Genomic DNA, 15,020 nt, shown 5'->3' with positions numbered 1-15,020 from the left:
AATTGGCACAAATTTAAGATTTGATTTCATCAAACAGAGTAAATAAAATTGGTGAAAACAAAACGTTTTCAGCAAAAAATGTGTTAAATTACATCCAAAAATTGCAGCTGAATATGTTTTAGATCATGATTATGGTATATTTAATTAACTTATGCAGTAAGACCTGTTAATAAATGTCATAATTTCCTAAGAAATTTAGATTTAATGCCAGTTTGAATCCAACTTAATGCTTTTAAATAACAATTAAGGCCTAGATTTTGGCACACTTCATTATAATGACTTTTAATGCTTTTTAACGCTCAATGAAAACCCAGGAATACACAAATGTTCCAAAAGTTTTTTTTCCGTCTGTCTGAAATGAAAGAAATTGTTGACAGATTGTTGTTTTGTTTATCTCATCAAGCTTTTCTTGATGAATATGGCAAACACAACATGGTTTTGTCTCTTTTGTAACATTATCATTAAGACTCACATAAACATAGAAATCTCATCCTGTCCTGTTATTTTAAAGTTTGAGTTTAAGAAATCAGGCCTGCAAATCCACTTTAATTCTGCATTTTAAAATAAATAACTATATTGATTCCTTTCATGACTACTGTACAGTTTTCTTTCATCTGAGCAGATTAAATTTCATCCTCATATTTTGTCTGTAAAGTCTGTCTTACCTGCTGCAGTCATTCCTCACTCAGGTCTTCACAATTTAAGCTTTCAAACTTTACAAAAATGCTAGTTTTACTATCTGATACTCAGAAGAGAGACAGTTCCCAACCTAACCACTAGTGCTGAGAGTAGCTACTGCAGTTCTGGTTCTCTTTCATCTCTTCATTCTCTTTCATCTTGCAACCATGGCAACCATTGGCTTTCAAGTAAACACATCATGAAAGATTTTCCTATATTCAGGGCCGGCCCTGCCGCCAGGCAAACCAGGCGGCCGCCTAGGGTGCCATTTGCTGGAGGGGTGCCACATTGCAACCCCCCCCAAGAAAAAAAAAACAATAATATTTAAAAATGTATAGTAAATATGAAACACACCCTTTACAATCACATGTTTTTTCCTAATTAAAATATCAATATAAAAAATCTGGTGGTACTTATGTGGTACATATACTGTATGTATAATGCCAACATATCTAAATCCATACAAATCCTGTTAGATGTCTACAGTGATTAATGAAATATACTGTTTATATACAAATACACAATTGTGCCCATGGTGAGACCATTTATCAATGTAAAATAATAATATAATATGTAGATATATTCAATTCTCTCTCTTTCACACACACACCATGGTGACTCCAAACCAGCAAATACAAGATTATAAACAAAACTCTAATGACTCATATTATTATGCATGTATTGAGTTTGACTGAATACAATGAGTCTTGATATAATTTACTAAGTTGAGCATTTGTACAATTTAGTCTAAAATTATTATTATTATTATATTACATTATCAAACATTTTTATTGATAATTCACTGAGCTATCATCAAGTCCAGACAGTTTTTCTGACTGCTTGGATTTTCATATCTTACAAATAGTAATATATGGGTTCTAGATTATTTAAAGTTGTTCAAGACATATTGTTGCATTGAACTTGAATGATCTCCATTACTTATCAGAGCTTGGGTGTGCATTTCTCTTTAAATGTTGTCGCCACAAGGAATTGTGGGTCAGAATTATTTCGTCTCCTTTGGTAAAGGATGCATCAGTGTTTCCTAGGCTAAAGGACGTAAAAAGGAAACATTGAGCCTCTATTCCTGAGCTTAAAGAGAACTTGGACGCTCTTTATCATGGTCCCCATTTAACTCATTCAGTGCCAGCCAATATGTGTATTACTAAATTGAGTGTTTGTTGTTGCATGGCCTTGCGGGACAGTCTTTTACATTTCACCTCACATCTGTATGAGCATGTGACAAATACAAATCTTGAATCTTGAATCCTGAACACAGGGAAAACGTGCACACTACATGCAGAAAGATCACAGCTTCAGTCCAGGAGTCAAACCCAGCACCTTCCTGCTGTGAAACAAAAGTGCCAACTACTGATTTACAATAAATCCTGCCACATTCAATCATGATTGGTTGCAAATTGATTGACTGAGAAGCAAAAGGAGATAACTCATTTAAAGTGTGTTTTAAATCCTATACCACTGGTATTGGGTGGTATCCTCAAATTATTCATTTTGGAGGCAGAAAAGCTGTAGGTTGTGTTAGTTTTCAAACATATTGGGAAATGATGGTGTGATTTGGTTGGTTGGTTGGTTGGTTGGTTGGTTGGTTGGTTGGTGGTTTGTTGGTTGTTGTTTGTTGGTTGGTTGGCTTGCCTATCAATTTAAAATGATCCTTATTTCAAAAGTTAACTGATTATCTTGATTGTCAAATATTTATATTTCAAAGAAACAATGAAGTTTATAGCAAACTTAAAATAACACTTAATTATCTAATAATAATCTAAGGCAGCAATGTAATTCCAAATCTCTTTTACCTGCTGATCCTGCTTGATTTCGTCTGATACTTTGACTACATTTTTAAAAAATCCCCTATATATGCAGTGATTGTGTTTGCACTATATAATAATAACGTACTGTGAAAATGTCTCAGGCAAGTGAGTAAAAAGGCTGTAAACTAAAGACAGAGATATGCGAGCCACTGCATTGTGCATCTTTTGTAAAAAAGGGCCGGGCCTGCAGCCAGGAAAACCAGGCGGCTACCGAGGGTGCCATCTGCTGTAAGGGTGCCAAAGTGCACCCCCCCCCCACCAAAAAAAAAAACTTGGAGCTCAACGCTTTAAAGACAGTGGAGATGATAGCAGACTTCAAGAAGAACCCAGCCCCCCTCACCTCCCTCACCCTGGGAGACTCTACAGTGAGCTCTGTGGAGTACTTCTGCTTCCTGGGGACAATCATCACAAAGGACCTCAAGTGGGAGCTGAACATCAGCTCCCTTGTCAAAAAAGCTCAGCAGAAGATGTACTTCCTGCGGCAGCTGAAGAAGTTCAGTCTGCCTACAAAGATGATGGTGAACTTCCAAAGCTCCATCATCCAGTCCATCCTCTGCTCCTCCATCACCATCTGGTACGCTGCAGATACGGCCAAAGACAAGGCCATACTGCAGAGTATCATCCACTCTGCAGAGAAGATAATCGGCTGCAATCTGCCCTCCCTCCAGGATCTGTACGCCTCCAGAATTCTGAGGCGTGAAAGAAAGATTGTTGCCGACCCCTCCCACCCCCGTCATAAACTGTTTCAATCTCTCAGGAAGGAAGTTTCGGTCCATCAGGACCAGACCTTTTTTCTCTATCTATCCTTTATTTATCCCTCATCCTTTATATTTATCATTATTATTTTTGTTGCTGGCTTGTTTCTTTGTTTTTAGTTCCACGCACCGACTACCATGTCAACTAAAATAAAACTTTTCTGATTCTGATATTAACATAATAATAATAATAATAATAATAATAATTATTATTATATATTATTATTATTATTATTATTATTATTATTATATTATTATTATTATTATTATTTTACTGTTAATAAAACATCAGATTTTCTACCATCACAAATGTTTTACCAATTCTAAATATATGAAATATATGATCTATTATAGTATCAGTGGCTAAATATATTTTGAAATAAGTCAAAATGATGAAAAGTAGTGTGGAAATAAAGAAGGTTTGAGATCTAGATTATTCATTCAATACATTTATTTACAAATATACATGTACCGTGCAATTATACAAAGAACTAAACAAACAAAGAAGGAAATCAATTACTCCTTCACAGAGGAAAACAAGCAACCTGAAACAGTTTTTTGAAGTCGAGAGAAGAACTTCCTAGCTGACACACTCCCTCTCCCTCTCTCTCTGGCTTTTTCTCTCTTTGTCACTCTCTTGCTTTCTCTCTTTGGCTTTCTCTCTCTTTCTCACTTTTTCTCTCACTCCCTCTCTTAAAAGTTCAGCACGCCCTGTCCAAAGTCGAGAGAAGAACTTCTGAACTCGTTTCAGGAATCTGCCCGAGAACCTCATAGAGTTGGAGGCGGGGAAGGAGACGTCTTCGGCATTAGGTCCATTGGAAGAGGGAAACAATTCCACAGGAGAACGTGGGACATCCTCAATCCAATCTTCTGGTACATGTGTCTCACAATGTCCACATTTGTCATTTGCAGGAGACAGTGGGGACTCATCATCCCCATTTTCTGTTTCATGTGTCTTAGTGTGCCCATCTTGGCCAGATGCAAGAGTAATGTCATCCATTTCTTCAGTAAGAGGAAAAAAAAAAGATTAGTTAGAAATTCAATAGAACAACTAGTTGATCACCATGTGCGTGATTGTCCACAGTGCAGTCACTCACTATTCTCTGCTGTCTGGCTCCTGGGCTGGCTCAGGTATGACCCTGTGATAAAGGGATGCTGAAGAGCCTCAACAGGAGAGATTCTCAGATCCCCATCCAGATGTAACAACTCTTTTAGGAAGTTGATGAACACCTTCCTGTCTTCCATTTCTTCAGCATCCTCTACTTCAGAGATCTAGATTTAAAAAAAAAAAAAAAAAAAGAGTTAGGTCAATACACAAGTTCACACCTATCTTGCTCATGACATAACAAAAAAAAGAAACCGTGAATAAATTCAGCTTATTAACGCATTTTTAAGGTGGGTTGCATTTTAAAGAAGAAATCTCTACTAAGTATTTGAACTCAAATACCGTAGAGAACACTTACATAGAGCAGGTCATCCAATGATGAGAAATGAGCACGAGATTTGGGCCACTGCTCAGCTTTCTTTTTGTTTCTAGATGAGTATTCTTCTGGGGTCTGTGGAAACACAACAACAATGAAAAGGGTTTATGAGAAGTTTAGGGCAACAATCAAGGTTCAACAACAATGAAAACTATGTTTTACCAGCAGCCTCCATTGTGTGCCAGTTTCATCCTCTTTACAAAAGAATCTCTGGCTGTACATTCCAAAGCGGAGGTGGTATTTCGACGGCATGCCCAGCATCTCCACCATGCACTTCATCTGCAGAAAGAACACACAATTACACACATTAGGGGCAGTTACTCAAGACTTACTATACATGTGGAAAAAAGCACATGTGTATTAAATGGATGGAGGGATGATGTATATAAAAAAGAAAAGACCTACCATGAGGTATTCACAGTGGAATGGAAAGAGATGATCATTGAGGTAGAGAAAGGCCAGCGTACAGCCCACTCCCCACATGTCAATGGCCCCTGAGAATGGAAGTCCAAGACAAACCTCTGGGGCTCTGCGACGCAAAATGAATGAAATACACTTTAGAAAAATGTTGCTTAGCATTAACTACCAACACTATAATGACAGAGGTTTGTTACAAAAACACAGAAGTAATTCAGGGTGACACCTTCATACCTGTAAGCGATGGGCTGAAGAATCATCCGGGACAGGATGGCAGAGAATGAAGAAGCCATTCCAAAGTCAACCAGCTTCACTCTGACTGGATCCTCGTCTATGTCGGCCAACATAACATTGTCGGGCTTGATGTCGCCATGCATGACCCTTACAGACTTAAGTCCTGCAATGCCACCAACAGCTATAGAGACACAATTAGAAAAGACATGATTAGAATAGAGTTTCTCTTATTTAGATGTTTAAGATCAGGTTTGCACTTCAAGCTTTCTTAAATCAATCAGCACGCATTACCATGGGATTAAAACGATTCATACCTGCTCTGCAATGGGGCGGATATTGTGTACTTTAATTGAACAGACTAGATGGGATAAATCCACGTCCAACAACTCAAAGACCAGGCAGTTATAGCCCAAGTATTGAAATTGTTCGTAGAATTTAACCACATTGATGTTGTCTGCATTCAATGAGCCGATCGTCTTCAGCATGGACACCTGAAAGGAAAGAAGCCCTATTAGATCACCTTTATATCGCTGTACCTCAACAGTTCATAGTTAAAGTCCTGTTGGAGGCCCAAAAACTAGGAGAGATCCAAGCACCTACCTCATCCTCTATGTCTTGCAAATACTCATTCTTCAGGATTTTTACCGCCACTGCGCTGCTGCTGTTATCAGCCCAGCACTTTGCCACTTCTCCGAAGCCGCCTTCTCCAATAATTGAAGGATGGTGTAATGAGTGGAGTTGCTCTGGAGGACCTGCCCTACCATTAGAGGATGTGCTGTTAAAGTGGACAGACAGAGCACATGGTTAGTATTCAGAATTCAAACATTAAGACTCACACAAACAAGGAAATCTCATCCTGTCCTGGAAAATTACTTCATATAAGAAGTCCTGTCTCAGCATTGACTGCATGTGTAGGACCTCCTCATTTTTGTTGATACACTCAGAGTATGAGCCATGCTACTTTTCACAGTTAAAAGGTATAGTAGTAGTAGGTAGTAATACATGGTCTCAGTTTTCAAGAGCCCTCATGCTATATGACATCCATTCTGTAAACATTGAAGTCAAACACTCTTATTTTATGTATTACAAGTACACACCTTTGGCTCTGGAAGCTCTCTCAAACTGTTCCTAACAGTATTAGCTATATCAAATATTGAACTGTTTTTTTTTTTTCAAGGAAAAATATTTTTCAGGATTTGAAACCCGAGTAAATATTTTCTAATAATAATCTGCATGTTTTTAAATTTATATAAATCTAGTGATTCCCTTCATGACATTTTCATCCTCATATTTTGTCTGTAAAGTCTGTCTTACCTGTTGCAGCCATTCCTCATTTAGGTTTTCACAGTTTAAGCTTTCAAACTTTACAAAAATGCTAGTTTTACTACTTGATATTCAGATACAAAGAGAGACAGGTTCCAACTGAACCACTAGCAATGAGAGTAGCTACTGAAATTCTGGTTCTCTTTCATCTTGCAACCACGGCAACCGTTGACTTTCAACTAATAGCATCAACAAGGGCGTAACATCTGTTTGAAAATTGGGTAGGTCGCAATGAATCCCTCCGGGGTTGGGGGGGGGTTATTGCGGGGGTCTGGTGGTCCTCCCCCAGAAAATTTTCAACAAATGCTTTCATTTTCCTGCATTCTGGTCCTCTTTAGCCTCATGAACAAGTAAAAAATTGTATAAATTCATTTTTACAATAATCTTACTGAACTCAGTCACACTTCTGTCACAACAGTGCGTAATTAATTAACAAACTGTATTTCTTTACTTTTTATTTCATGTTGCAACAAATAAATCACAGAATTACAGGGTTGATACAGGCTGAAGCAAGTCAAATTGTGATTCTTAATACCATTTAATGCCCAAATACTACATTTTGATGCCACAAATGCAGAAAAAAATTGGCAAAAATTTAAGATTTGATTTCATCAAACAGAAGAAATACAATTGGTGAAAACAAAACGTTTTCAGCAAAAAATGTGTTAAATTACATCAAAAAATGCAGCTGAATATGTTTTAGATCATGATTATGGTATATTTAATTAACTTATACAGTAAGACCTGTTAATAAATGTCATAATTTCCTAAAAAAATTTGATTTAATGTCAGTTTGAATCCAACTTAATGCTTTTTAAGTAACAATTAAGGCCTAGATTTTGGCACACTTCATTAATGACTTTTAATGCTTTTTAACGCTCCATGAAAACCCAGGAATACACAAATGTTCCAAAAGTTTTTTTCCGTCTGTCTGAAAATGAAAGAAATTGTTGACAGATTGTTGTTTTGTTTATCTCATCAAGCTTTTCTTGATGAATATGGCAAACCACAACATGGTTTTGTCTCTTTTGCAACATTATCATCAAGACTCACATAAACATAGAAATCTCATCCTGTCCTGTTATTTTAAAGTTTGAGTTTAAGAAATCAGGCCTGCAAATCCACTTTAATCTGCATTTTAAAAATAAATAACTATATTGATTCCTTTCATGACTACTGTACAGTTTTCTTTCATCTGAGCAGATTAATTTTCATCCTCATATTTTATCTGTAAAGTCTGTCTTACCTGCTGCAGCCATTCCTCACTCAGGTCTTCACAATTTAGCTTTCAAACTTTACAAAAATGCTAGTTTTACTATCTGATACTCAGAAGAGAGACAGTTCCCAACCTAACCACTAGTGCTGAGAGTAGCTACTGCAGTTCTGGTTCGCTTTCATCTCTTCATTCTCTTTCATCTTGCAACCATGGCAACCATTGGCTTTCAAGTAAACACATCATGAAAGTGTTTCCTATATTCAGGGCCGGCCCTGCCGCCAGGCAAACCAGGCGGCCGCCTAGGGTGCCATTTGCTGGAGGGGTGCCACATTGCAACCCCCCCCAAGAAAAAAAAAAACAAGAATAATTTAAAAATGTATAGTAACTATGAAACACACCCTTTACAATCACATGTTTTTTCCTAATTAAAATATCAATATAAAAAATCTGGTGGTACTTATGTGGTACATATACTGTATGTATAACGCCAACATATCTAAATCCATACAAATCCTGTTAGAGATGTCTACAGTGTTTAATGAAATATACTGTTTATATACAAATACACAATTGTGCCCATGGTGAAACCATTTATCAATGTAAAATAATAATAATATATAGATATATTCAATTCTCTCTCTCTCACACACACACCATGGTGACTCCAAACCAGCAAATACAAGATTATAAACAAAACTCTAATGACTCATATTATTATGCATGTATCTATTTTGACTGAATACAATGAGTCTTGATATAATTTACTAAGTTGAGCATTTGTACACTTCAGTCTAAAATTATTATTATTATTATTATTATTATTATTATTATTATTATTATTATTATTATTATTATTATTACATTATTAAACATTTTTATTGATAATTCACTGAGCTATCATCAAGTCCAGACAGTTTTTCTGACTGCTTGGATTTTCATATCTTACAAATAGTAATATATGGGTTCTAGATTATTTAAAGTTGTTCAACACATATTGTTGCATTGAACTTGAATGATCTCCATTACTTATCAGAGCTTGGGTGTGCATTTCTCTTTAAATGTTGTCGCCACAAGGAATTGTGGGTCAGAATTATTTCGTCTCCTTTGGTAAAGGATGCATCAGTGTTTCCTTGGCTAAAAAGGAAATATTGAGCCTCTATTCCTGAGCTTAAAGAGAACTTGGACGCTCTTTATCATGGTCCCCATTTAACTCATTCAGTGCCAGCCATTTTCAAAATTTCTACTCCCACTCAATGAGTTAAACAATTCCGGGGATGAAGGAACAGTGGATAATAAAGGAGAATGGAGGGACTGTTCAGACGCAGCCCTGGTGTTTGTAGACACCAGGAGAATCCATCTTGCAGGCAAGGTTACCATATTTGATCCTTGAACTAAAATGAGTTTGACGCAAACAATTCTAGCCTCTGACAGGCACCTCCGACACATCACAGTGAACACAGAAAGACTCAGGAAGAGCTTCTTTCCTCATGCTGTCCTCAGTTAAAAAACATAGATCTGCACATTGCACTTTGACACCTCTGGACACTGTAACATTTTTATATTTTTTTATATTCTATACATTCAATTATCGTTTTTAAACTATTTTACATTGCTTTTTAACTGGACCCTGGTCACTTTGCACTTTGCATATTTTACATGTTGACACTTTGCACTGTTTACAGTATTCTATTCTGTGTTTTATGTTTTGTGCATTCAAATAACGCTTTTTATTTTTTGCTTTGTGTTATATTTTTTCTGCAAATATGTGTATTACTAAATTGAGTGTTTGTTGTTGCATGGCCTTGCGGGACAGTCTTTTACATTTCACTGCACATCTGTATGAGCATGTGACAAATACAAATCTTGAATCTTGAATCCTGAACACAGGGAAAATGTGCACACTACATGTAGAAAGATCACAGCTTCAGTCCAGGAGTCAAACCCAGCGCCTTCCTGCTGTGAAACAAAAGTGCCAACTACTGATTTACAATAAATCCTGCCACATTCAATCATGATTGGTTGCAAATTGATTGACTGAGAAGCAAAAAGAGATAACTCATTTAAAGTTTGTTTTAAATCCTATACCACTGGTATTGGGTGGTATCCTCAAATTATTCATTTTGGTGGCAGAAAAGCTGTAGGTTGTGTTAGTTTTCAAACATATTGGGAAATGATGGTGTGATTTTGGTTGGTTGGTTGGTTGGTTGGTTGGTTGGTTGGTTGGTTGGTTGGTTGGTTGGTTGTTTGTTGGTTGGTTGGCTTGCCTATCAATTTAAAATGATCCTTATTTCAAAAGTTAACTGATTATCTTGATTGTCAAATATTTATATTTCAAAGACAACAATGAAGTTCATAGCAAACTTAAAATAACACTTAATTATCTAATAATAATCTAAGGCAGCAATGTAATTCCAAATCTCTTTTACCTGCTTATCCTGCTTGATTTCGTCTGATACTTTGACTACATTTTTAAAAAATCCCCTATATATGCAGTGATTGTGTTTGCACTATATAATAATAACGTACTGTGAAAATGTCTCAGGCAAGTGAGTAAAAAGGCTGTAAACTAAAGACAGAGATATGCGAGCCACTGCATTGTGCATCTTTTGTAAAAAAGGGCCGGGCCTGCAGCCAGGAAAACCAGGCGGCTACCGAGGGTGCCATCTGCTGTAAGGGTGCCAAAGTGCCCCCCCCCCCCCACCAAAAAAAAACTTGGAGCTCAACGCTTTAAAGACAGTGGAGATGATAGCAGACTTCAAGAAGAACCCAGCCCCCCTCACCCCCCTCACCCTGGGAGACTCTACAGTGAGCTCTGTGGAGTACTTCTGCTTCCTGGGGACCATCATCACAAAGAACCTCAAGTGGGAGCTGAACATCAGCTCCCTTGTCAAAAAAGCTCAGCAGAGGATGTACTTCCTGCGGCAGCTGAAGAAGTTCAGTCTGCCTACAAAGATGATGGTGAACTTCCAAAGCTCCATCATCCAGTCCATCCTCTGCTCCTCCATCACCATCTGGTACGCTGCAGATACGGCCAAAGACAAGGCCATACTGCAGAGTATCATCCACTCTGCAGAGAAGATAATCGGCTGCAATCTGCCCTCCCTCCAGGATCTGTACGCCTCCAGGATTCTGAGGCGTGAAAGAAAGATTGTTGCCGACCCCTCCCACCCCGGTCATAAACTGTTTCAATCTCTCAGGAAGGAAGTTTCGGTCCATCAGGACCCAACCTTTTTTTTCCATCTATCCTTTATTTATCCCTCATCCTTTATATTTATCATTATTATTATTTTTGTTGCTGGCTTGTTTCTTTGTTTTTAGTTCCACGCACCGACTACCATGTCAACTAAAATATAAAACTTTTCTGATTCTGATATTAACATAATAATAATAATAATAATAAAATAATAATAATAATAATAATAATATATTATTATTATTATTATTATTATTATTATTATTATTATTATTATTATTACTGTTAATAAAACTTCAGATTTTCTACCATCACAAATGTTTTACCAATTCTAAATATATGAAATATATGATCTATTATAGTATCAGTGGCTAAATATATTTTGAAAAAAGTCAAAATGATGAAAAGTAGTGTGGAAATAAAGAAGGTTTGAGATCTAGATTATTCATTCAATACATTTATTTACAAATATACATGTACCGTGCAATTATACAAAGAACTAAACAAACAAAGAATAAAAACGAATTACTCCTTCACAGAGGAAAACAAGCAACCTGAAACAGTTTTTTGAAGTCGAGAGAAGAACTTCCTAGCTGACACACTCCCTCTCCCTCTCTCTCTCTGGCTTTTTCTCTCTTTCTCACTCTCTTGCTTTCTCTCTTTGGCTTTCTCTCTCTTTCTCACTTTTTCTCTCACTCCCTCTCTTAAAAGTTCAGCACGCCCTGTCCAAAGTCGAGAGAAGAACTTCTGAACTCGTTTCAGGAATCTGCCCGAGAACCTCCTAGAGTTGGAGGCGGGGAAGGAGACGTCTTCGGCATTAGGTCCATTGGAAGAGGGAAACAATTCCACAGGAGAACGTGGGACATCCTCAATCCAATCTTCTGGTACATGTGTCTCACAATGTCCACATTTGTCATTTGCAGGAGACAGTGGGGACTCATCATCCCCATTTTCTGTTTCATGTGTCTTAGTGTGCCCATCTTGGCCAGATGCAAGAGTAATGTCATCCATTCTTCAGTAAGAGGAAAAAAAAAGATTAGTTAGAAATTCAATAGAACAACTAGATGATCACCATGTGCGTGATTGTCTCCACAGTGCAGTCACTCACTATTCTCTGCTGTCTGGCTCCTGGGCTGGCTCAGGTATGACCCTGTGATAAAGGGATGCTGAAGAGCCTCAACAGGAGAGATTCTCAGATCCCCATCCAGATGTAACAACTCTTTTAGGAAGTTGATGAACACCTTCCTGTCTTCCATTTCTTCAGCATCCTCTACTTCAGAGATCTAGATTTAAAAAAAAAAAAAAAAAAAAGAGTTAGGTCAATACACAAGTTCACACCTATCTTGCTCATGACATAACAAAAAAAAGAAACCGTGAATAAATTCAGCTTAATAACGCATTTTTAAGGTGGGTTGCATTTTAAAGAAGAAATCTCTACTAAGTATTTGAACTCAAATACCGTAGAGAACACTTACATAGAGCAGGTCATCCAATGATGAGAAATGAGGACGAGATTTGGGCCACTCCTCAGCTTTCTTTTTGTTTCTAGATGAGTATTCTTCTGGGGTCTGTGGAAACACAACAACAATGAAAAGGGTTTATGAGAAGTTTAGGGCAACAATCAAGGTTCAACAACAATGAAAACTATGTTTTACCAGCAGCCTCCATTGTGTGCCAGTTTCATCCTCTTTACAAAAGAATCTCTGGCTGTACATGCCAAAGCGGAGGTGGTATTTCGACGGCATGCCCAGCATCTCCACCATGCACTTCATCTGCAGAAAGAACACACAATTACACACATTAGGGGCAGTTACTCAAGACTTACTATACATGTGGAAAAAAGCACATGTGTATTAAATGGATGGAGGGATGATGTATATAAAAAAAGAAAAGACCTACCATGAGGTATTCACAGTGGAATGGAAAGAGATGATCATTGAGGTAGAGAAAGGCCAGCGTACAGCCCACTCCCCACATGTCAATGGCCCCTGAGAATGGAAGTCCAAGACAAACCTCTGGGGCTCTGCGACGCAAAATGAATGAAATACACTTTAGAAAAATGTTGCTTAGCATTAACTACCAACACTATAATGACAGAGGTTTGTTACAAAAACACAGAAGTATTCAGGGTGACACCCTCATACCTGTAGCCGATGGGCTGAAGAATCATCCCGGGACAGATGGAAGATAATGAAGAAGCCATTCCAAAGTCAACCAGCTTCACTCTGACTGGATCCTCGTCTATGTCGGCCAACATAACATTGTCGGGCTTGATGTCGCCATGCAAGACCCTTACAGACTTAGTCCCTGCAATGCCACCAACAGCTATAGAGACACAATTAGAAAAGACATGATAAGAATAAAGTTTCTCTTATTTAGATGTTTAAGATCAGGTTTGCACTTCAAGCTTTCTAAAATCAATCAGCAAGCATTACCATGGGATTAAAACGATTCATACCTGCTCTGCAATGGGGCGGATATTGTGTACTTTAATTGAACAGACTAGATGGGATAAATCCACGTCCAACAACTCAAAGACCAGGCAGTTATAGCCCAAGTATTGAAATTGTTCGTAGAATTTAACCACATTGATGTTGTCTGCATTCAATGAGCCGATGGTCTTCAGCATGGACACCTGAAAGGAAAGAAGCACTATTAGATCACCTTTATATCGCTGTACCTCAACAGTTCATAGTTAAAGTCCTGTTGGAGGCCCAATAACTAGGAGAGATCCAAGCACCTACCTCATCCTCTATGTCTTGCAAATACTCATTCTTCAGGATTTTTACCGCCACTGCGCTGCTGCTGTTATCAGCCCAGCACTTTGCCACTTCTCCGAAGCCGCCTTCTCCAATAAATTGAAGGATGGTGTAATGAGTGGAGTTGCTCTGGAGGACCTGCCCAACCATTAGAGGATGTGCTGTTAAAGTGGACAGACAGAGCACATGGTTAGTATTCAGAATTCAAACATTAAGAATCACACAAACAAGGAAATCTCATCCTGTCCTGGAAAATTACTTCATATAAGAAGTCCTGTCTCAGCATTGACTGCATGTGTAGGACCTCCTCATTTTTGTTGATACACTCAGAGTATGAGCCATGCTACTTTTCACAGTTAAAAGGTATAGTAGTAGTAGGTAGTAATACATGGTCTCAGTTTTCAAGAGCTCCTCATGCTATATGACATCCATTCTGTAAACATTGAAGTCAAACACTCTTATTTTATGTATTACAAGTACACACCTTTGGCTCTGGAAGCTCTCTCAAACTGTTCCTAACAGTATTAGCTATATCAAATATTAAACTGTTTTTTTTTTTTTCAAGGAAAAATATTTTTCATGATTTGAAACCCGAGTAAATATTTTCTAATAATAATCTGCATGTTTTTAAATTTATATAAATCTAGTGATTCCCTTCATGACATTTTCATCCTCATATTTTGTCTGTAAAGTCTGTCTTACCTGTTGCAGCCATTCCTCATTTAGGTTTTCACAGTTTAAGCTTTCAAACTTTACAAAAATGCTAGTTTTACTACTTGATATTCAGATACAAAGAGAGACAGGTTCCAACTGAACCACTAGCAATGAGAGTAGCTACTGAAATTCTGGTTCTCTTTCATCTTGCAACCACGGCAACCGTTGACTTTCAACTAATAGCATCAACAAGGGCGTAACATCTGTTTGAAAATTGGTAGGTCGCGAATGAGTCCTTCCGGGTTTTGGGGGGGGGGTTATTGCGGGGGTCTGGTGGTCCTCCCCCAGAAAATTTTCAACAAATGCTCTCATTTTCCTGCATTCTGGTCCTCTTTAGCCTCATGAACAAGTAAAAAATCTGTATGAATTTGTTTTTACAATAATCTTACTGAACTCAGTCACACTTCTGTCACAACAGTGCGTA

At 37.6% G+C, this 15,020-nt stretch overlaps 1 protein-coding gene across 1 annotated transcript; it reads right to left on the bottom strand.

The window, feature by feature from the left end:
* Positions 1-11,881: 11,881 nt before the first annotated feature.
* On the bottom strand, positions 11,882-14,712 carry LOC114454546 (homeodomain-interacting protein kinase 3-like). Its single transcript, XM_028435094.1, has 9 exons — positions 14,585-14,712; positions 13,868-14,043; positions 13,623-13,758; positions 13,268-13,448; positions 13,023-13,146; positions 12,779-12,895; positions 12,599-12,691; positions 12,232-12,406; positions 11,882-12,135 (listed from the first exon to the last, which is right to left on the bottom strand). Exons 1-9 carry the CDS (start codon positions 14,595-14,597, stop codon positions 11,882-11,884), a joined length of 1,269 nt encoding a protein of 422 aa, XP_028290895.1. The 5' UTR covers positions 14,598-14,712.
* Between the last annotated feature and the right edge of the window lie 308 nt (positions 14,713-15,020).

This window comes from Gouania willdenowi, chromosome 20 (assembly GCF_900634775.1).
Source record: "Gouania willdenowi chromosome 20, fGouWil2.1, whole genome shotgun sequence".
In the NCBI taxonomy this organism is placed as follows: domain Eukaryota; kingdom Metazoa; phylum Chordata; class Actinopteri; order Blenniiformes; family Gobiesocidae; genus Gouania; species Gouania willdenowi.
Note: the sequence above shows the minus strand (reverse complement) of the source record. Positions and strands in the feature narration are given on the sequence as shown.

What these genes read in the sequence shown, in the direction of transcription:
- LOC114454546 (XM_028435094.1), bottom strand. An exon ending in GGATTTATCCCATCTAGTCT is followed by an intron (nt 13,449 to 13,622) that starts GTTCAATTAAAG and finishes GTGTCTCTATAG; the next exon opens with CTGTTGGTGGCATTGCAGGG. An exon ending in GAGCCAGACAGCAGAGAATA is followed by an intron (nt 12,136 to 12,231) that starts GTGAGTGACTGC and finishes CTCTTACTGAAG; the next exon opens with AATGGATGACATTACTCTTG.